Source organism: Telmatherina bonti (genome assembly GCF_933228915.1).
Source record: "Telmatherina bonti genome assembly, chromosome: 3".
NCBI lineage: Eukaryota > Metazoa > Chordata > Actinopteri > Atheriniformes > Telmatherinidae > Telmatherina > Telmatherina bonti.
In genome coordinates, this window is record NC_136621.1 from 2,174,145 (window position 1) to 2,195,378 (window position 21,234).

The window sequence follows — 21,234 nt, forward strand, 5'->3', positions numbered from 1 at the left end:
CACTCCAGGTCCCCAGTCCCGGTCCAGACCCCAGTCCCAGATCTCCCAGTCCCACACAGCGGGGCAATCTGGGCAGAACAGACTGCTGAGCCGACCAAACCTCCTCAGGCTTTCTGGAGTGGGAAAATCTCCATGGCTGTTTGTGCTGAGCAGACATAGCCCAAGCAGAGAGCGACCCGGCTCAGGGTCACCGAACCCGGCCTGCAGAACCGAGCCGGACCCCAGCAGCCTGGCTGGTCTCCAACCTGCTCCTGACGGGGGAATTCTCTGCTGCCGACTTGGGAGTCACATTTCATGCAACCGTTCCAGTGGTGTAGCGGTAAGTGGAGGGATTGAACTGCTGCTTGGTGAGGTGGGAGGTCTTCCTGAGCCCCGCTGGGGGTCGGGGGGGGGGGGGGGGGGGGGGGTCATGTCGGTGCCATGAGGGCACTCAGGACAACCTGAGTGAAACCAACATGCTCTTCTTCGTTGGTTTGTTTGTTTCTAATGTCCTGAGAGCAGAGCTGCTTTGGGCCCCCGACCCTGGCTCATGCCCCGCCCCCCCCCCCCCACCGGGAGCAAGCTGTAGCCGTTCCCCTGATCTGAAGAGACTGCCACGGTCTTTCAGACCCTCTGAGCAGCGCGTGCACGTGGCCGGTGGAGGTCGGCCTTCCTCGGCTATTTCACCAGATGCTCCTCAGAGTTTATTCTGCTGAATAACACCCCCCCCCCCCGGCTGCAGATTTGCACATTTGTTCCACAGCGACACTCCACAGACATCCCCAGTGCGTTCACACACACACACACACACACACACACCTCTGCAGAGTCTGAGGAGCAGATGCTGGTGTGGAAGTGGTGTCTGTCCTTCATGTTGGCAGCCATTACGGCGCAGTCCCACGAGCATCTCCGTTGTCTCCACGGTGACAGTCAGCTCCCCAGACACACCTGCGTCCAATCACATTTAACTTCATCCATCGTAGCTTCAGGTACGCAGACATGCATACAAGGTCTGCTTAGAATCACTTGTCTCTTCAAAATGTTTGTTAGGAAAAGGTTTGCTGCTGGTTCCACTTCCACTCGCCGTCTCTGCAGAGTCTCTTTCTGCTTCAGACCCGAATGAACTGCCAGAAGCTGAGACCGGTCCAGCAGCCTGGAGATGCCACTGAGGCTCAGTTTTCCACCCTAGCAATCCTCACAAAGCGTCAGAACAAGGAGAGGAGTGATTGTAACGATGAATAGATGCGACTCTAAGCGCTGCAAGGTGACGATGGTGTGTCTGCTCTCTCTTCCTGCCAGGATGCCTTTGTGGTTTGGCTTCTCAGCGGTCTGAACACCACTGCAGCATGACGTCTGACATCTATCAGCTTCCACTCAACGTGTATGTCATTGTGCTGGGCATCGGCCTCTTCGTCTTCATGCTCAGCCTCATCTTCTGCTGCTACCTTTTCAGGTAGGTGGAGCAGCGTTGGGAGAAAGGCGGGGACTCCAGCAGAGCAGAACTGATTCATGTGTAAGTGGTTGCATCTGGATGTGAGAGTGAAGCGCTACTCTCAATCTAGGGATTGTTGCCCTGCAGACTTATATCATGACACCTGGAAGTCCATTACTGTATATTTGCTGTCATATTTAATTGGTTTGGAAAGAACCGTTGCTGAACTGTAAACAGACTTCGTTTTGAGCGAGACTTTTAAACCAGCATTATCTGCATGTTCTGTAAGAACTGCATAAACGTTGGGATTCAGGAGGACGTCTCTGGTTGTCCTCTCGGCTCTCGTCACTGTTGGCCCGTCTGACCATCCTTCCCAGTCCAGTTCAGGGTGGCGGGAAGCTGGAGTCCATCCCAGCAGTCACTGGGTGAGAGGCAGGTACACCTGGACAGGTCTCCAGTCCATCCCAGCTGGATCTAAACAGCTGACAGAACCGCTCATTTAAAATATGTTGATGAGGAAATGCCTACTGACTGTCGGTCTGCACGGGGGGGTCTATGGCAACAGAACCAGCACCCGGAGCGGACCCCGATGCTGCCTGACGGCTTGAGAAGCTGCATCTGAAGCCGAGAAGGAAGGTTTGGAAACGGCCATGTTTGGATGGAAGGGAGCAGCTGGAGAATGAGACTTGCAGCCTGACTGGACAGATAGGCGTGTTGAGGGGGGGGGGGGGGGGGGGGGGGGGCAGATCGTGCATTTTAACTCACCATGAGGTCAAAGTTTCTCAAATCAAAACTAATCTTTCTCAGATGTGTGAGATGCTCAGCATGCCGAATCGTCGCCGATTCGTTAAAAGCAGCATCAGAGGCGAAGTCCGAGTCACCATGGCAACCTCCACAGCTGACCATGACAGACTTTAGACAGCTTCTCTCTCCTTTATTTAAACACGTTAATATATTCTGCTTTTTAGCAGTTAGCAAAGCGCAGTCGCTGGCCAGTTCCAGCAGTTCCTCCACAAGTTACCCGATCTGCCTTAGACCTACTCCAGGGATCCTCAATGTGGGTCCAGGGGGTCTTGCAGGTTGTCCCTGCTGGAGCACACCTGACTCGGACTCAGGCAAGTTCTGCACATGTCTGCTAAACATGCATTGATCTGAATTGGGTGTTGCAGCAGGGAAAGCCTGCAGGACCCCGGCCCTCGAGGACCAGGACGGAGGATCCCTGGTCTAACCAGTAATCCTTTTTCAGACTGGCACAGTGATAGAATCAAGCTGATAAGACCGCTGGACTTGTTAGGGGTAAAATTAAAAGGAAAGAATCAGTGACTTGGTGTTTCTTGAGAAAAGCTGATGAATTTTAATAATTGTTTATTGGAGCTGCGGGAACGCTGGAAACCAGCTCCTTGTGGCCGTCGATGGTATTACACTTTAAAGTTCCTCCACCTTCATGTCTCAGACCTCGTCCACACGTAGCCACGCTTTTCAAAACCAAATATCCCCCCCCCCTCTGGCCAGTAGAACAATGAGTCCACACAACCTAGTTTTTCATTTATAAATCCATCCACACATATCCGCTAAACCGCGTTGTTTACACATCCATCAGCGTGTCAAACCTTCAGGCGGCGATGGCGTCTCTAGTCCTGTCCAATCAGAAAACCCTCCATCACATGATGTCACTTCCAGAAAACAGGAAACATGCCTCCAACGTGACCTGGTTGGTCGTTCTCTGTCGCTGGCAGCTGATGTGGAGCGGGATCTGAGCTTGTAGAAACAAACACAAAGCGCCTGGACAACAGGTGAGGCCATCACAGTTCTGAGGACGTCCATGCTGGCATTTTCTGTCGCAGAGGGTCACGTTTAAACACCTAAAGCCTGGTTATATGTGTCCACATGCAGACATGCAAACAGATAATTCAGTCATCTTCATTTTGGTCAGAGGTTTTTCAAACCATCTTTTCTGAAGCATAAATCTGCATATTGTTGGACGACGGGCCGAATCTGAGAAAAATACCTTGGTTTTGTGAGATACCTGCTGCGTGTGGACAAGGCCTCAGACCTGATTGGATCATTTCCAGTCCATCCACCCTCCCCCCGCGACCCCACCCCGGATACGCCGTGGGAAATGGAGGGATAGATTTAAAATGGACACACTGGAAAAAAACGAAGTAAATAGAACAAAGTGAAATGATTAAAGTGAGCTGATAAAAGGAAGAATTCCCACAGCTGACAGATCCACATGCATGTAGAACGTATTAACATGGTTGCCAATCAGCAGATTTCACTAACTGCAGTGTTAGCATCCAGATTGTTCACTCCACTTAGAACCGGTGCGTAAAGCACAGAATGAAGATAATTATACAAGATCTGCAGTTTTAGAAAAAGCTAGTTGTGATTATAAACACAAACTGAGTTTTCATGTGCAGAGGAATAGACATTCCACACAGAACAGCCATGCATCAACCACTGAGTGGACATTTTCTTGTATCTGCAGATAAAGTGTGTTTTTCAGACACCGCCTCTCTCACACAACACACACACACATATTTCATACGGCCGTTGTGCGGCTCGGCTCCTTGGAACAAACATGACTTTTATCGTCATCTTCTCTGATGAATCAGAGTCTGGTATGGCGCTTGGTGAGTTGTGTAACAGCAACCCAACGTGCATTACAGAACATGAGCACGATTTAACTATTAAAATAATCAAAATTAATTGTTAAAAATGGAAACTCATAAACTCAAGTTAAAAATAAAAAGAAGCAACAACAATGTCGAAAAGTGGTTCCAAACCTGGTTTTCTGGAGGACTCCCTTCATGGATGTGTTTTCGTTTGCATTCCCTCGCTGTAAAGGATCCTCTGACAGACACTGATTACATGGCTATGAATGCAAAACGTCTAAGAAATCTGTTAGGTCTTCGTCTTCAACAATAAGCACGACTTCAGTCATGGAAATTTATTTAAATCCTCATCAATAAATCATATCAGCTGCACCGAACAGTCTAAACAGGAGCAGCAACGCTGGTACCGCTCCTGATGAGTGCAAACCTCTTGGTCTGCGAGTATCAGTCTGTTAAAGCTCTGCTAACATGTCAGGTGTGTCACGTCGACTCGAGATGCAGACCAGAAACATCTAAAGAAACCGAGCAAAGTGGTTTTGGCAAGCCGTGTGCTCTCGTAGCCCCCCCCCCCGCCAAAACTGCACAAAACCTAAATATTGCTATAAAAACCGGCTCATTGAAACACCCACAATTAGACAAATATGATATATCAAAAGTATAATGGAAAGTATTTTTCACATTGATGCGCCCCCTGGATGTGACGTAGGGGGTCATGTGACCGTTTTATTTCTGGTAAAGATGGTGTGTATGAAGCAAACAACAATAAAATGTTGGGTTTTAGAATGAATTAAAAGCAAATCCTCTGCAGCGAGTAGAAAAGAAATGACGCTACGTGGCGACTTTCATAAGCCGAGATTGGCGTAAAGTCTCACCAGCTGGAGGAGACTTTACGGTTCAGCACCGTTCAGTAGAAACTCCATAGTTTGTGGAACGCCGGAGGACCCTTTATTGTGTGGTGACTCTAAAGGAAAAGCAGCCCATACCCCATGGCGGTCGGCTGAGGTTGCGTGCTACAACAGATTCTGATGACTTTCTTTCATTAACTCTGGAATCGGGTTTTTAAAAGTTTGAGTTTTTGGGCACCACAACGCTGGTACCACGTAAAGCAAATGTCCCGCTGGAGGAACTCGTCTCTGTGGACACGTCCTGAGTTAGTGGCTCTGAATGGTCCCAGTGTCCTCTGTCCCCTTCAGGGGTCCCAGGCCCCAGGTTGGGAACCACTGAATAGTGATGAATGCCGTGGGAATAAGCTTGGTAAGAAGTAAACTCTGGAAAGGATCAGGATGCACGTCTGTGTTCAATGTTCCTCTGAAGCTTTCAACAACAAGTCTTGTCATGAGGTCATGATTTTCATCCCAGTATAAGTTTCTGTTGCCATGATGGGAGGCCCTGAGCTCTGCTATCGTTGGGTGTGCTGTGCAGACTGCAGCTGTGTTCTCTGTCTCCCTCTCAGGTTGAAGCAGCAGGGAACGAGGGAGCAGTTCAGCTACAACGAGGTACGTCTGCAGTATCTGCCACCGTGGGTAAATATGGAACTCCGGGCTCGGTCAGGGTATGACAGGGTGACAGATGCTGAAAGTGTTTCCAGCCTTGGTTGACTTCCTGCTGCAGCTTTCTGAATAATCACATACTCTAGTTGTTTCAAGTATGCAAGAAAGAAAAGAATGAAGGGTGCTCTGGCATATGTAGGCATGAGGAGGGCGAAGCCAGCTGCTCGCTGGCTGACAGGAGGAAGAACGTACCACTAACTTCATTTCCTCTCCTCCCTTTTCCTCCCTGTAGGTGGTGTTGAAGGGAGCCAGCAAGAAACTGAGTCTTCTTGGAGTAAGTTCCTCTTTCTGCTAAGCTTGTTCCTAAACGCAGCCGTTTAACGTTATTAGGTCAGATTCTCCATTCCTGCTCAACTCACTCAGTTTGTCCTTTTGAACGTTATTCAGAGGCTAAACGGCTCATCCTCAGAGTGGAGATGACTTGCAAATATCGAGTAAAGTGTCCATGTGGGAGTGCGTGCAGAATGTGCAACTCCAGGAATAACTCCACTCATTATAAAACAACAGATCTTCTTTCTGCTTCTTTCCGTTGTTTTAACCAGATATAAAGGGAAATGTGGGCTTTGAATTCACTGTCACTGCTGCTGTATGCTGTGTGGAAACAGCCAAGGCCCAGTGTCAGACCGCAGCCATGTCTGGGCTTTAGGGGGGAATTACATCTCTGTGAGAATGATGCTACAAACGACAGCTGTGGTGAGACATGAACAGTCAAGTGGAGAAAATCTGATCTTGTTCTGAACTGAAAGCATTTGTGTTACTGGAGAGGGATATTCTGGTACACCTAAAAGTCTTGCCACGCTCCTTTTCTCTTTTTTATAAAGAATTTCCCAAGCATATTATAACTGCATTATTACCACATCATAACTCCATTAAAACTGCATTATAACTGCATTATTACTAATATCCACATTATAACTGCATTATAACTGCATTATAACTGCATTATTACTAATATCCACATTATAACTGCATTATAACTGCATTATAACTGCATTATTACTAATATCCACATTATAACTGCATTGTTACTGCACTATCACTGCATTATAACTGCATTATTACTGCATTATAACTACATTATAACTGCATTATAACCGCATTATTACTAATGTCCATATTATAACTGCATTGTTACTGCACTATCACTGCATTATAACTGCATTATTACTAATATCCACATTATAACTGCATTGTTACTACACTATCACTGCATTATAACTGCATTATAACTGCATTATTACTAATATCCACATTATAACTGCATTATTACTGCATTATAACTGCATTATTACTAATATCCACATTATAACTGCATTATTACTGCATTATTACTGCATTATAACTGCATTATTACTGCATTATAACTGCATTATTACTAATATCCACATTATAACTGCATTATTACTGCATTATAACTGCATTATTACTAATATCCACATTATAACTGCATTATTACTGCATTATTACTGCATTATAACTGCATTATTACTGCATTATAACTGCATTATAACTGCATTATTACTAATATCCACATTATAACTGCATTGTTACTGCACTATCACTGCATTATAACTGCATTATAACTATTATTACTAATATCCACATTATAACTGCATTATAACTGCATTATAACTGCATTATTACTAATATCCACATTATAACTGCACTATCGCTGCATTATAACTGCATTATAACTGTATTATAACTGTATTATTACTAATATCCACATTATAACTGCATTGTTACTGCACTATCACTGCATTATAACTGCATTATAACTGTATTATTACTAATATCCACATTATAACTGCATTACTGCATTATTACTGCATTATAACTGCATTATTACTGCATTATAACTGCATTATAACTGCATTATTACTAATATCCACATTATAACTGCATTGTTACTGCACTATCACTGCATTATAACTGCATTATAACTGTATTATTACTAATATCCACATTATAACTGCATTATTACTGCATTATAACTGCATTATAACTGCATTATTACTAATATCCACATTATAACTGCACTATCGCTGCATTATAACTGCATTATAACTATTATAACTGTATTATTACTAATATCCACATTATAACTGCATTGTTACTGCACTATCACTGCATTATAACTGCATTATAACTGTATTATTACTAATATCCACATTATAACTGCATTACTGCATTATTACTGCATTATAACTGCATTATTACTGCATTATAACTGCATTATAACTGCATTATTACTAATATCCACATTATAACTGCATTGTTACTGCACTATCACTGCATTATAACTGCATTATAACTGTATTATTACTAATATCCACATTATAACTGCATTATTACTGCATTATAACTGCATTATAACTGCATTATTACTAATATCCACATTATAACTGCACTATCGCTGCATTATAACTGCATTATAACTGTATTATAACTGTATTATTACTAATATCCACATTATAACTGCATTGTTACTGCACTATCACTGCATTATAACTGCATTATAACTGTATTATTACTAATATCCACATTATAACTGCATTATTACTGCATTATTACTGCATTATAACCGCATTATAACTGCATTATTACTAATATCCACATTATAACTGCACTATCACTGCATTATAACTGCATTATAACTGCATTATAACTGTATTATTACTAATATCCACATAACTGCATTATTACTACATTATAACTGCATATTCACATAATAACTGCATTGTTACTGCACTATCACTGCATTATAACTGCATTATTACTGCATTATAACTGCCTTATAACTGCATTATTACTAATATCCACATTTAAACTGCATTATTCTTACATCATAACTGCATTATAACTGCAAGCACTGCCTTTTGGTTTAGTTGTTAAATAACAGTCTTATTTAACAACTCATCTCATGTTGTTCATTTGAGTTATTATTTACCTTTTGTTTCAAACTTTATCAGGACTACTTTTTGTGAAGTCTAGATAAAACCTCACAATAAAAATTTATTTATATATGACATCTAAAATTGAGTGTTTTTTAGCTAGTGTATGGAAGCTAAGTGGAGCCACTTCTCCGATTACAAAGATAATTTTCAAGTGACCAGGAACTAGCCTTTTCTCCAAATATCTGGTGACTAGTTAGTTTTTTTAATGTCAGGGTTTATTTAAAGTCACAGTTTGATCACGATGAGCCAAACAAAAGAAAACAAAAACAAAAGCTGTGGTAAGCACCCGCTTTTGTATCCAGAAGGCCCGTTAAAGCTTGCGGCAGCGTCGAACTAAACATAGGAAACGTGCAAATGCTCGTGAGAGCTCAATGAGATGAAATTCCCTCACTAAGAAAATAAACAGTTTCTTTACTGAACTGTGCCAGAGGTTCCTCCTTTGGAGTGCATGAAATTGGTAATGAAGAAGATATTTTAGTTTCCACACAACCATTTTGACCTCTGACTGGTTTTAAAGCTGCACATGGTACAGACATATGTACATTTGTCCTGAAGGAGGTTCTGGATTAGTATAAAAGACACAGTTCCTCTGCTATGTGTGTTGTTGATGCGTCCAAACCATTTGACCACAGAAAAATAAAACCACCATTGAAAGTTATTTTACAAGCGATAGAAAAGAAGAGTTTCTAAATCTTTAGGCTGGACTTCAGTCTGAGCACAGCAAATGGGGTAAATGTGTGTTTTAGGTGTGTTTTGTCTCCTTTCATGTCTGTATTGATGACCTGGCAAAGTTATGAAATGGTTGTTGTGACTCTGGTGGGACGAATGCAGATGATCCAGTGTTCATGGCTCCGTAATGTGCCGGCCTTCAGACGGCCGGCTCTCAGTGTGACATTAATTATAATGCAGGAGAAATATTTACATGCTGGAAGCATGTTCCTGACTTCCCTCTGATTCTGTTCTGAGAGGTTGGACTGTGTTTAATACGTCTGGTGATGGACATTTATAGACAAAGCTGCTGTTTCAGAGAAGATCGAACCATTTGAAGCCTTTTGCAGTCCATGTCTGCTGTGGAGGAGCTACAGAGAGAAGCATCTGGACGTCACCACAGCATACAGTCATGGAACTTTTACTGTGAACCAAAGTGTTTCTTTAGTAAACTGACTCAACCAAGTGAAATGCATGTGAAGAGAAATAAGAAGTACTAGGAAACAGTAAACAATCAGCTAAAGTATAAGTACGTCAAGTAAGTTTTCAGCCCAGAGAAAACACGATGACTGATGTTAACTTGGTGATTTGTGTTCCTACAGCAAACCTGCGCCGTTTGTCTGGAAGAATTCAGGACCAGAGATGAACTTGGAGTGTGTCCATGTTCACATGCATTTCACAAGAAGTGAGTGCCAAAACGTTTTACAGATATTTGGTAGGGGATAACTACAGTGATTCTCTTTATTGTTGGATGTGAAATTTAACTGCATTCTCATTCCTGAATAAAAAGTACGTCGGGTTAACTTAACGACAGATCCTTGTCTAACCTGCAGCGAGAAAGCTAAAACAGAAGAGCTAAGCGATGGAGTTCGCCCACTTTGTAAACACTGCAAAGGAGGCTAATTCTGATGTTCTACAGCTGTGCTCATATGTCTTCATCCCCTTTCATTAAAGAAAAGCTGAATTTACAACAGTCACTCAGATAACTGGAGACTTAAAAAAGGAACAATAACTAAAAATTTGCAAAAATATAATTTAGTAACAGAAGACAATGTTTTTTCATTTAACTGAGTTGAAGAAAGAAAAAAAAAAAGTGTCCTGAACAAATTAGAGCATTTTTCTGATGAACAGTGAGACAAAATACCTGTCAACAGGTGCAGAAGTCTGACTGAGAGGAACAGAAAACACCTGACTGGAGCGGAAACATTAAAGGATTGTTCAAATAAATATTACTTTATGACTGATGGAATATGGAATATGGAATAAATTATCTTATTGGTTTGCTTTTTTTTAATTAAAAATATTTTTATTGAACCAGAATTAGAAAATAAGGTCATGATTTCATAAAATTTTTATTTATGACGACTTTAGTCAGTTTCAGCTTATTTTACATGTAGCTGTTTATTTCCTTCTTTAATGAAAGGGTATGAATAAATATGAGCACAACTGTACATAGTGTGACCATAAACTGTCATTAAAAAGACTTTAGAGAAGAAATGTTGCCAGTTTTCGGCCTCCCACTGAACCCATTCATTAACCAAGATGTTTTTAGCGTACAGGAGCAACTTACTGCAACAGCTGCTTGCTCTTTAAGTCGCTGCGATATTTTGTGGACATCCCAATGGCCAAATTTTCCTTATCAAGGTTGATTATCAGCCATTAAAGTGTAATAAATAAAGATTAATGCTCGCTACCTTTTTTGTTCATATATTTACATAAATCCCCGTTAACTAGCAGTATCCTCGTCATTTTTCTGGAATGCTGCAGATGCAAACAATACGGGGTGTGTTTATACAATCTGTCTCCCTAGAACACAGGCGTCACACTTTGGTCCATGAGGGCTGCTATCCTGCAGACTTGTTTCCCTGCTCCAACACATCTGACTGCCATTAATGCATCATTGTGAAAAAGTGAAGTTGTTGGATCCATTTCACCTGAATCAGGTGAAACAACAATAAGCTGCAGACCAGCAGCCCTCTAGGAGCGGAGTTTGATGCTCCTGCCACAGAGGAGGGTCCAAGGCAGGGACACCCGAGTCCAGTCCAACGCTACTATCCCTCCTCCAACACAGCCGAGTCACAGCAGTCCTCCGCACCAGACATTTCAGCCTTTTGATTCCCATGTGTTGGAGAAGGGACACATTTAAAAGATCTGGAGGAATGGAGCTGTGCACCCCGGTCTGTTGCACACCACCCATCCCAAAGGTCAACATGGAAGTTCTGTTCAGGCTTCCCAACAGATTTTGGAGAATTTGATCTAATTTTGTAATGGCTGCTGCTTTAATGCTTCAAGGTCATTTCCTCCAGCGTGGAGGTTAAAAATAAATCAATAAAACACCTGCTCAGCTGGTTCCAGTATTTGAAGCGCTGCAGACAGAAACGTCAGGTATGACTGAACCTGGTGAAGCAGAACGGTGGACCACCGGAGACGCGCTTCAGTCCAGGAACAGTGTGTTCAGCTGGAAACAAGACTCAGCTTTTCCAACGTTTTGCAAACCTGTAACACTTTAAACAAAAAATCTGAAAAAAGCCAGAAAGATTTCTTATCTTAGTCTGTTTAGACAGCTTATAAAGACTGTATGTTTCCAGTTAATCAGCACACCAATAGGCTGACTGCATCTTCTTCTGCGTCCCGCTAGGTGCCTGCTCAAGTGGCTGGAGATCCGCAGCGTGTGCCCCATGTGTAACAAACCAATCCTGCGGCTCCACAACGACGCTGCCCAGGGCGCCGAGGGTCCAATGGACCCAGAAGAGGTGTGAGACAGCCGGGGAAGCGAAAGTCGGACTACTCCCTTTCAGAAACACACACATTAAACACACTGCAGGTGATGAACAGCGATCATCTCAAAGGAAATGTTGACAACGATCCCAGGAGGCAGCGCTGCCGCTGAGCATGGAGGGAATGGAACACAGAGCGCCAACATGATGCGGTCAGATCGCAGAGACTGGATGAGTCGGATCTTCTCATAAAAACGTTCCTACTTCCACGTTGCACTGCTCACCGAGAGAAAAGGAAATGCTGGTATGATCGAGTCTGCCGTGGGACGACTGGAGCAGCACTGCCAGAGACAGACTTCACCAGAGACACGGAGCAGGACAGAACGATACCGCCATTATCTCAGGGGTGTTCCCAAACAGCCAGCACAAAGCATTTCAACACTCCTGGAAGCCAGTGCCACTCATGCATCGTCAGTACTGCCAACGTAGGCGGGCCGCTCGCCGTGGGAACTCCTGACTGTCCAACCATGACATGAACCAGTAGTTCCAGCTCGTGTCCCGGACCTTCTCCTTTCTAAAGAGACTGATAGGAACCCAGTCCTGCCTGTGTGTGTTCTACGTAATCGTCTTACTATACTCTATTTTGTATTTTAAATAAAGTGTCCTGTAACGTATCCAACCTGTGTTGGGGTTGTCTTCGAGGATCAAACCTGTGTTTTGGGGGATTTAAAGGGAACAATCTTTTGTGCTCATTTTCTTTATTATACAAAATGGTTAAAATGCAGGTGGATGAAATGTACGATGCTTTACCATCTACAGATGATTAAAACTCATTTTTACAAAGGTCTGTTGTGCTTTGCAGCATCTCAGACTTTTCCAGACGGCAGACACGCAGATGGTTTCTGGAGGAAGGGTTAGGGGTGAAGTGTTGCAGCTCAGTCTGCAGCCTCAGGGACTCGGCTCTCCACAAACTCCATGGCCTTTGCTTTAACGGCCTGGATGCTCTGAGGGGTGCCGTGCTTCTTCTCGTACTCCAGGTAACGCTTAAAGAAGAACTTGATCTTTTTCACAGACACGCTGAGGTGGATGACCCGATCGAATAGAGCCCTGCAACGAGACCAAATCAATCACATCTGATCATAAATCGATGACAAATGAAATGTAATAAACGTAACAGAACAGAGAGGTGACGGAGCTCTTACCTGACTTCCTTCTGAGATCCATGTTTGACCACGAGGTCGATGAAAACTGACCAGAGATCGGTACGTTTTGGGTAACTCGTCAGGACCTTGTCGAACATGTCGCGACCTCTGTTGGCGTCGCCGTAACGGAACTCCAGCTGTGCAAACTTGGCGATGACATCCACACCTGGCAGGACGGATGGTGACACACGGACGGTCAAAGGTTTATCAGCCGACAGCAGAACGTTTAAACGGCTGTCTTACTTTCTTTAGGGGGAAGACTCTTCAGCGCCCTCTGCAGGAGAGCGCTGGCGGCGTCGCTCTGACCCTGCTGGAGCAGGAAGGTCCCGTAGCTCAACCACACCGCCTTGTTCTGACGGAAACGCTTCACCATCGTCTTATACACGCCCTCGGCCTCCTGGAATCCAACGTTCACACATTACTTGCTATACAAGCATTTATTTAAGCAATAAAATGCGATTTGACCGAACCTTGGTTTTGTTGGACTTGGCGTAGATGTCCGCCAGCTGCTGGTGTACAGGCATGGGCTCGCAGAACTGCAGCGCTCGCTCAAACACTCGCTTGAGGCTCTCCTCTGTGCCGTACATGTTCTCCAGGTTCAGTAAAGCCACCCACACATTCAGCTTCTCCTGGTCCTCCCTGGATTTTACACAAACCAGTCCATTCAGACCATTAAAACCAGTTGAATCCAGTAGACTGTGCTGACGAGCCAGCTTTTATCTACCATGAATGTCATGGTTTTAATCACCTGAAGGAGATGGTTTTAAGGGCCCTCTCAGCCACAGCACGGGCCTGCTCGATCTCCGTGGCCTGCAGATGGTGAGCCATGTACTGCAGCCAGAGCAGCGAGCTGTTGGGAGAGGCTAAGAGCAGGCGCTCGAAGGCTGCAGCATCCTGAGGCCGCAGGTTTGGATCCATCAGCTCAGCCTCCCGCTGTACCAGGGCTTTCTCTGCTGCCGTCTTCTCCTGTTCCAGCTCATGGCGAGACTTCTTCTGGGGCTGGCAGGGCACACAGAGACCAGACAGAGGGAAAAGTCATGCATTTCCCCGAGAGCCCATCTGTTAAAGTTCAGCTCTAAGAACGAACCTCCTCTGGACTAGAGCAACAGCGTACAGGACGCACCAGGAGATGTGAGTGGACACGTCGTCTTTGCACATGCAGGAAGCAGCATGTATGAACTAACAGGGGAAAACTCGGCTGAAAGATGCTACCGAGCGCTGGCAGCCAGATAAACCAGCTCTAACCCGAAGCAGCTGCATGAGGACGACAGCAGCGTTACAGCTTCGGCCCCGACGTCTCCACACAAACCGCACAAAGCAGGACTCATGTGACCCGTACGAGACTAGGAGGCCCCACACACAGCTCATCTTCCTCCGGTTCCGCTTGTAAAACTGCAGCCTGGAGACCCCACCAAAGGTTCTGAACCGTTTACTTCCAGGAGGACAAGTCCGCCCAATATGGTGAGAACAACACAGCCTGGTTCGCCAGAAAGAACTCAGTTACTGGGAGTCCAGAACAGAGCTGGTACCAGAACCAGATGTCAGCATGAAAGCACCTTAGAAGTGTTCATCATGAACATCAGCATGAACAACATTTTTACCTTTAAAACACATTTAATAATACATCTGTACAAATACTATACTCACCCCCTAGTACTACTATACTCATCCATAGTATTTTACTCACCCCTAGTACTGCTATACTCACCCCTAGTACTGCTATACTCATCCCTAGTACTACTATACTCACCTCTAGTACTACTAAACTCATCCATAGTACTTTACTCACCCTTAGTACTACTATACTCACCCCTAGTACTGCCATACTCATCCCTAGTACTACTATACTCACCCCTAGTACTGCCATACTCATCCCTAGTACTGCTATACTCACCTCTAGTACTACTATACTCATCCATAGTACTTTACTCACCCTTAGTACTACTATACTCACCCCTAGTACTGCTATACTCACCTCTAGTACTGCTATACTCATCCATAGTACTTTACTCACCCTTAGTACTACTATACTCACCCCTAGTACTGCTATACTCACCTCTAGTACTACTATACTCACCTCTAGTACTACTATACTCATCCATAGTACTTTACTCACCCTTAGTACTACTATACTCACCCCTAGTACTACTACTATACTCACCCCTAGTACTGCTATACTCACCCCTAGTACTACTATACTCACCTCTAGTACTACTATACTCATCCATAGTACTTTACTCACCCTTAGTACTACTATACTCACCCCTAGTACTACTACTATACTCACCCCTAGTACTGCTATACTCACCCCTAGTACTACTACTATACTCACCCCTAGTACTACTACTATACTCACCCCTAGTACTGCCATACTCACCCCTAGTACTGCCATACTCATCCCTAGCACTGCCATACTCATCCCTAGCACTGCCATACTCACCCCTAGCACTGCCATACTCATCCCTAGCACTGCTATACTCATCCCTAGTACTACTACTATACTCACACCTAGTACTACTACTATACTCACCCCTAGTACTACTACTATACTCACCCCTAGTACTGCTATACTCACCCTTAGTACTACTATACTCATCCCTAGTACTACTACTATACTCACCCCTAGTACTGCTATACTCACCCCTAGTACTACTACTATACTCACCCCTAGTACTGCCATACTCACCCCTAGTACTGCCATACTCACCCCTAGTACTGCCATACTCACCCCTAGCACTGCCATACTCATCCCTAGCACTGCCATACTCATCCCTAGCACTGCCATACTCATCCCTAGCACTGCCATACTCATCCCTAGCACTGCTATACTCATCCCTAGCACTGCTATACTCACCCCTAGCACTGCCATACTCATCCCTAGCACTGCCATACTCATCCCTAGTACTGCTATACTCACCCATAGTACTTTACTCACCCCCTAGTACTACAATACTCATCCCTAGTATGACTATACTCACCCCTAGTACTACTATACTCAACCTTAGTACTACAATATTCGCCCCTAGTACTGCCATACTCATCCCTAGTACTACTATACTCACCCATAGTACTACTATACTGACCCCTAGTACTACTACATCACCCCTAGTACTACTATACTCACCCCTAGTACTACTATACTCAACAGTACCACTATACCCATCCATAGCACTACAACCTATCGATAAAGTATTGCAGCTTTCCTTCGGGGGAGGGGCCACCAGTCCATGATTTTGTGCCTTCCAGCATAAACCAGTAACAGTGTGAGAAACCAGTAACAGAGGTGACCCAGTGTGGGGCTACTCTGGGCAGACGGATGGAAACTCGTCCTCATCGGGGGAAAAGCTTCGGTCGCCCGTCTCACCTTAGCGTTCCAGCCTCGGTCCTCGCCATCGCTGGAGTCGTCCTGCGCTGCAGACGGCAGCTTCAGGGACGTCAGGTCCACGTCCCAGGAGAATCCTGCGGAGACCTGCAGTCTGGACGGAGCTGCGGAGCCGGGCGTCTCCTGCAGAGACAGCGGGACAGAAACGTTTTGTCCAGGCCGCTGAGGGACGTTTATTCGCTGGAACAGAACGAACACCGAGTTGCAGGCGGTACTTTTACAGGGTCCGGTCGTCCTTCTTCCTCATCGTCTTCTTCTCTGAAGAACACCTCCACCCCGCTGTCATCACCATCACTCTTTGCTTTCTTCTTCTTCTTCTGTGGAACGTGGGACTCGGCCTGCTGGCGGGATCAGACAGTAAAAACACAGGAAGTACATGGCAGTATTTATCATCACCAAGAAGACGGATACAAGGCGCCGGTTTCTTCCACGTCAGAGTTCCTTTCAGCGTCTGGAGAAGGTCCACCTGAGGAGCGTCTTTGTCTTACCTGCTTGTTTGCAGACAGGCTGCGTTTCCGGCTCCTCTCCTGGTCATGTTTCTTCTTCTCCTCTCCAGTGAGGCGCAGCTGCAGGCCAAGAGATTCGGGAAGGATGTCCGGCTTGCCGGTGTTGGCGGGGAGCAGCGACAGGTCGACAAACTCCTCCTCTTTGTTGATGCTGAGGAGAGAAACAGGGTTTAGGGCTCAGCGTGTTGTGGGAGGAAGGTCTTCTGACCTTTAGGTTATCAAACGGGACACTGCTCCATCCTATCCGACACTCACCTGAGGATCCTGGTGGTGAGGAGGGTGCTGGGAGGAAGGTGCTCACAGAGGACTTTGTGGTTGTTAACAAAGAACTTGGTGGACTGCTGAAGCTGAGCACGTCCGGTGACGTGGCGCGACAACCTGGGAGCAGGAAAACTATGAAGATGACACAACGAATACAGGCAGTCTCCACATCTACAGGACCTTCCACGCTAAAGAAAAGATGATCTTTGTGACTTCATAAAAATAACTAAGTCAGTTTTCCCCCAGTTTATTTATTCAATGTTTTCCTGCTCCAACACCCCAATTTCAATTCCATGAACCCAACAGCTTGTTGTGGAGTTCTGCACTGTGACCCGACGGTTGAGTCAGGTGTGTAGAAGCAGGGAAACATCTAAAAGCTGCAGGACAACCGCCGTGAAGGACCAGAGTGTCTGAATGATGGCATCCATCAGTCGTAGCGCGTCTACAGAACACGCCTGGACAGTCGGAACATCGGACGGATTCCACTTCTTACTGAACATGGCGGGTTAATATGGACCAGCAGGACACGTACCGGAACCATGACATTCATTTATATCGTACATTTCACACGTAGAAACACAACATGTGTCACAGAAAGAAGAGATTTAATGTGTAAATAGAAGACGAGACGGAAGCAACGAAAGCCGAAGTCCAATGAAACGTTTGTTTCTAATACATCAACGTTGTCCAATCAGCGGAGGGAAGGAGGAACGCCTCGCTACCTCGCTCCTGCCGCTGCAGAGGGCGCCGTCACCGCGACACGAGGCAACTTCCGACGTTTCTGCTTCAAACTGCACAGACGTGAGGAGAAGCTCCACCTCGCCAGGCTCTAAACGTCACGTCACCGCTGGGTTCCAAACGTCACTGGTGACCAGTTAGGGAGGCTAAAACCGGAGGCGGGTTCTGGGCTCCAGGCGGGTTCTGGGTTCTGGGCGGGTTCTGGGCTCCAGGCGGGTTCTGGGTTCCGGGCGGGTTCTGGGCTCCAGGCGGGTTCTGGGTGGGTTCTGGGTTCCAGGCGGGTTCTGGGTTCCGGGCGGGTTCTGGGCTCCAGGCGGGTTCTGGGTGGGTTCTGGGCTCCGGGCGGGTTCTGGGTGGGTTCTGGGTTCCAGGCGGGTTCTGGGCTCCAGGCGGGTTCTGGGTTCCGGGCGGGTTCTGGGCTCCAGGCGGGTTCTGGGCTCCAGGCGGGTTCTGGGCTCCAGGCGGGTTCTGGGTGGGTTCTGGGTTCCAGGCGGGTTCTGGGCTCCGGGCGGGTTCTGGGTGGGTTCTGGGGTCCAGGCGGGTTCTGGGGTCCAGGCAGGTTCTGGGCTCCAGGCAGGTTCTGGGCTCCAGGCGGGTTCTGGGCTCCAGGCGGGTTCTGGGTTCCAGGCGGGTTCTGGGCTCCAGGCAGGTTCTGGGCTCCAGGCAGGTTCTGGGCTCCAGGCGGGTTCTGGGCTCCAGGCGGGTTCTGGGTTCCGGGCGGGTTCTGGGTGGGTTCTGGGTTCCAGGCGGGTTCTGGGCTCCGGGCGGGTTCTGGGTGGGTTCTGGGTTCCAGGCGGGTTCTGGGCTCCAGGCGGGTTCTGGGCTCCAGGCGGGTTCTGGGCTCCAGGCGGGTTCTGGGTTCCAGGCGGGTTCTGGGCTCCAGGCAGGTTCTGGGCTCCAGGCAGGTTCTGGGCTCCAGGCGGGTTCTGGGCTCCAGGCAGGTTCTGGGCTCCAGGCGGGTTCTGGGCTCCAGGCGGGTTCTGGGTTCCGGGCGGGTTCTGGGTGGGTTCTGGGTTCCAGGCGGGTTCTGGGCTCCAGGCGGGTTCTGGGCTCCGGGCGGGTTCTGGGTGGGTTCTGGGTTCCAGGCGGGTTCTGGGCTCCAGGCGGGTTCTGGGCTCCAGGCGGGTTCTGGGCTCCAGGCGGGTTCTGGGTTCCGGGCGGGTTCTGGGTGGGTTCTGGGTTCCAGGCGGGTTCTGGGCTCCAGGCGGGTTCTGGGTTCCGGGCGGGTTCTGGGTGGGTTCTGGGTTCCAGGCGGGTTCTGGGCTCCAGGCGGGTTCTGGGCTCCGGGCGGGTTCTGGGTGGGTTCTGGGCTCCAGGCGGGTTCTGGGCTCCAGGCGGGTTCTGGGCTCCAGGCGGGTTCTGGGCTCCAGGCGGGTTCTGGGTTCTGGGCGGTGGAATGTGGTTAAAGACCACGTCACCAGTTCGAACTTCCCCGTAAATCAGTACCTGTGTACCAAGATATTGTATTTATTTGTTTGAGGGGAAATAATGGAGACGCCATCTTCAGGCGAGAAGCTGTTACTGCGCTTCTTGTGATTGGGCGCTTTCATGGCAGGGAGCGTCTCCCTTTCCAAGGTCACTTCCTGTCTTGCGGTTTTGGACGTGGAAGATTCCAAAACCCAAAACATTTCTGATGTTTTCTTCATACCGGTTAAAGGGGGGATCCAACCTGCGACGTGCTCTTTAAGCTCCTCCTCCTTACGCAGGTCGAAAGACTCGCCATATTCCAGGCGGGAGTTTCTTTACCTGCCCTATGAGAGCTGCAATCCAGCAGCTTTTCCATGTGTCCCTGCTCCAACACACCTGACAAACTAATGAGTCTTTGTGCAGAACTTATTGGCTTTTAGATGCATTTAATTAGATTGAAGCGTGTTGTGTGTGTGTGTGTGTGTGTGTGTCCGCTCTGAAGGAGCTGCTGCACCGGACTGCTTGTCGTGAAAAATCCATTGCTGCTAGAAGAACCAGAGGAGCTGAGATGAGACTTGATTCTGTTAAACAGCATTAATCTGCATCATGCGAGTGTTTTAGTCCCAGCAGAGTCCGAGGAACAGAGGTGCTGTTCATTCTGACAGGTGTGTGTGTGTCCGGTGGGGGGGGGGGGGGGGGGGGGGGGTGTCAGTTACCTGATGAAGACCCCCTGCTCTCCGACAGACTTGACGTAGCCTCTGATGACCTGGCCCACCTCCAGCTCGTCTAAAGACAACACCTCGGGGTCTTTCACCAGCTTGGCGTCCTGCGGGTTCAGCCTGGAGAGGCGTGATGTCATCAGGCAGGTTTCCTTAAAGCTCATGTTCATAAAAACTCTCCAGCGCCTCTTCTTACCTTGATGGGCGCAGAGACAGCTGCCACCTCCCTGTTTCATTACGGAGCAGGAAACACCTGAGGAAACAAAGGCTGACGTCAGTATCCAGCTGACATTCTGCCCATCGGAGGGGGGGGGGGGCAGTGCTAGCCTGTTGCAGCTGGTTTGGGCTCTTTATGTTTCCCTCTTCTTCATGTTCCTGTGAAAATCTTTGCACTGGCCTGAATGCTGGGTAAGTCTGGAGCAGCTGGAGGATTTCCTTCTCCAGATCGCTGTGGACGGTCCGATACTGGTTGATGCTCAACGAGTTCGGGATTCAGACACCTCGCTGTCCGGCTTTCAGAGCAGAGACAGGCGGTCTCTGTCACGCCACCGCCACAGGTGCTGTAACTCTGGGCATGTTGCTAAGGAGGAGAACGGCCTGGGGACACGTTGGAGCCTTCCCGCCTACTGACCTGAGGATCTGGTCTTTGCTGTAGGAGGCGAGCGGCTTCGGCCTGTAGGCATCAGCGAGGTCGGTGAGGGAAACGGTGCCCACATCACCGAAGGGAAGTTTCACCAGCAGACCAGTTTGGGGCTGAATATTAACCACCATTCCCAGAGTAATGCTGCCTTCCTCCAGTCTATGGACACCTGAAAACAAAAGGAAACCAGATCAACATTTAAAGACGGCTAGATGGACATTAAATGCTGTCCAAAGGGAAAACTGCGCGGCGCTCCGACCTGTCAGTGAGAGCGCGAAGCGACGAGGTTTGACGCTCGCTTCGACCACTTTAGCGCGGAGCGCCTGGCCCAGCTTGTACAGCTTCTCTGGGTGGCTGGCATCCTGGAACAGACCACAGCAAACGTTTAGGCTCCGCCTCCTCTTGGGCCATGCCAGAGCAA

At 47.2% G+C, this 21,234-nt stretch overlaps 2 protein-coding genes across 5 annotated transcripts in view; one reads left to right on the plus strand and one right to left on the minus strand.

Moving 5' to 3' along the window:
- LOC306774761 (RING finger protein 122) overlaps nucleotides 1-12,613 on the plus strand; it is a 13,180-nt gene extending 567 nt beyond the window's left edge. Inside the window, exons 2-7 of the mRNA XM_079264926.1 lie at nucleotides 1-319; nucleotides 1,279-1,432; nucleotides 5,480-5,522; nucleotides 5,809-5,850; nucleotides 9,844-9,926; nucleotides 11,880-12,613. The exon at nucleotides 1-319 is cut by the window's left edge and continues 3 nt beyond it. Coding sequence (XP_079121052.1) covers nucleotides 295-319; nucleotides 1,279-1,432; nucleotides 5,480-5,522; nucleotides 5,809-5,850; nucleotides 9,844-9,926; nucleotides 11,880-12,000 — 468 coding nt within the window. The 5' untranslated portion in view covers nucleotides 1-294 and the 3' untranslated portion in view covers nucleotides 12,001-12,613. The remainder of the gene's footprint in view (nucleotides 320-1,278; nucleotides 1,433-5,479; nucleotides 5,523-5,808; nucleotides 5,851-9,843; nucleotides 9,927-11,879) is intronic.
- A 137-nt stretch (nucleotides 12,614-12,750) lies between these two features.
- The window catches only part of pdcd11 (programmed cell death 11), a 33,101-nt gene continuing 24,617 nt past the window's right edge, over nucleotides 12,751-21,234 (minus strand). Inside the window, exons 24-36 of one of the 4 annotated variants that reach the window (XM_079264663.1) lie at nucleotides 21,073-21,175; nucleotides 20,805-20,982; nucleotides 20,370-20,426; nucleotides 20,171-20,293; nucleotides 17,304-17,426; nucleotides 17,031-17,199; nucleotides 16,758-16,880; nucleotides 16,525-16,665; nucleotides 13,909-14,159; nucleotides 13,631-13,799; nucleotides 13,404-13,557; nucleotides 13,161-13,326; nucleotides 12,751-13,065 (exon numbers count right to left, since the gene is read on the minus strand). In XM_079264663.1, coding sequence (XP_079120789.1) covers nucleotides 12,894-13,065; nucleotides 13,161-13,326; nucleotides 13,404-13,557; nucleotides 13,631-13,799; nucleotides 13,909-14,159; nucleotides 16,525-16,665; nucleotides 16,758-16,880; nucleotides 17,031-17,199; nucleotides 17,304-17,426; nucleotides 20,171-20,293; nucleotides 20,370-20,426; nucleotides 20,805-20,982; nucleotides 21,073-21,175 — 1,929 coding nt within the window. In that variant the 3' untranslated portion in view covers nucleotides 12,751-12,893. Of the gene's footprint in view, nucleotides 13,066-13,160; nucleotides 13,327-13,403; nucleotides 13,558-13,630; nucleotides 13,800-13,908; nucleotides 14,160-16,524; nucleotides 16,666-16,757; nucleotides 16,884-17,030; nucleotides 17,200-17,303; nucleotides 17,427-20,170; nucleotides 20,294-20,369; nucleotides 20,427-20,804; nucleotides 20,983-21,072; nucleotides 21,176-21,234 lie in introns of all 4 variants that reach the window. The other 3 variants (XM_079264664.1, XM_079264662.1, XM_079264665.1) reach the window with 3 other exon arrangements.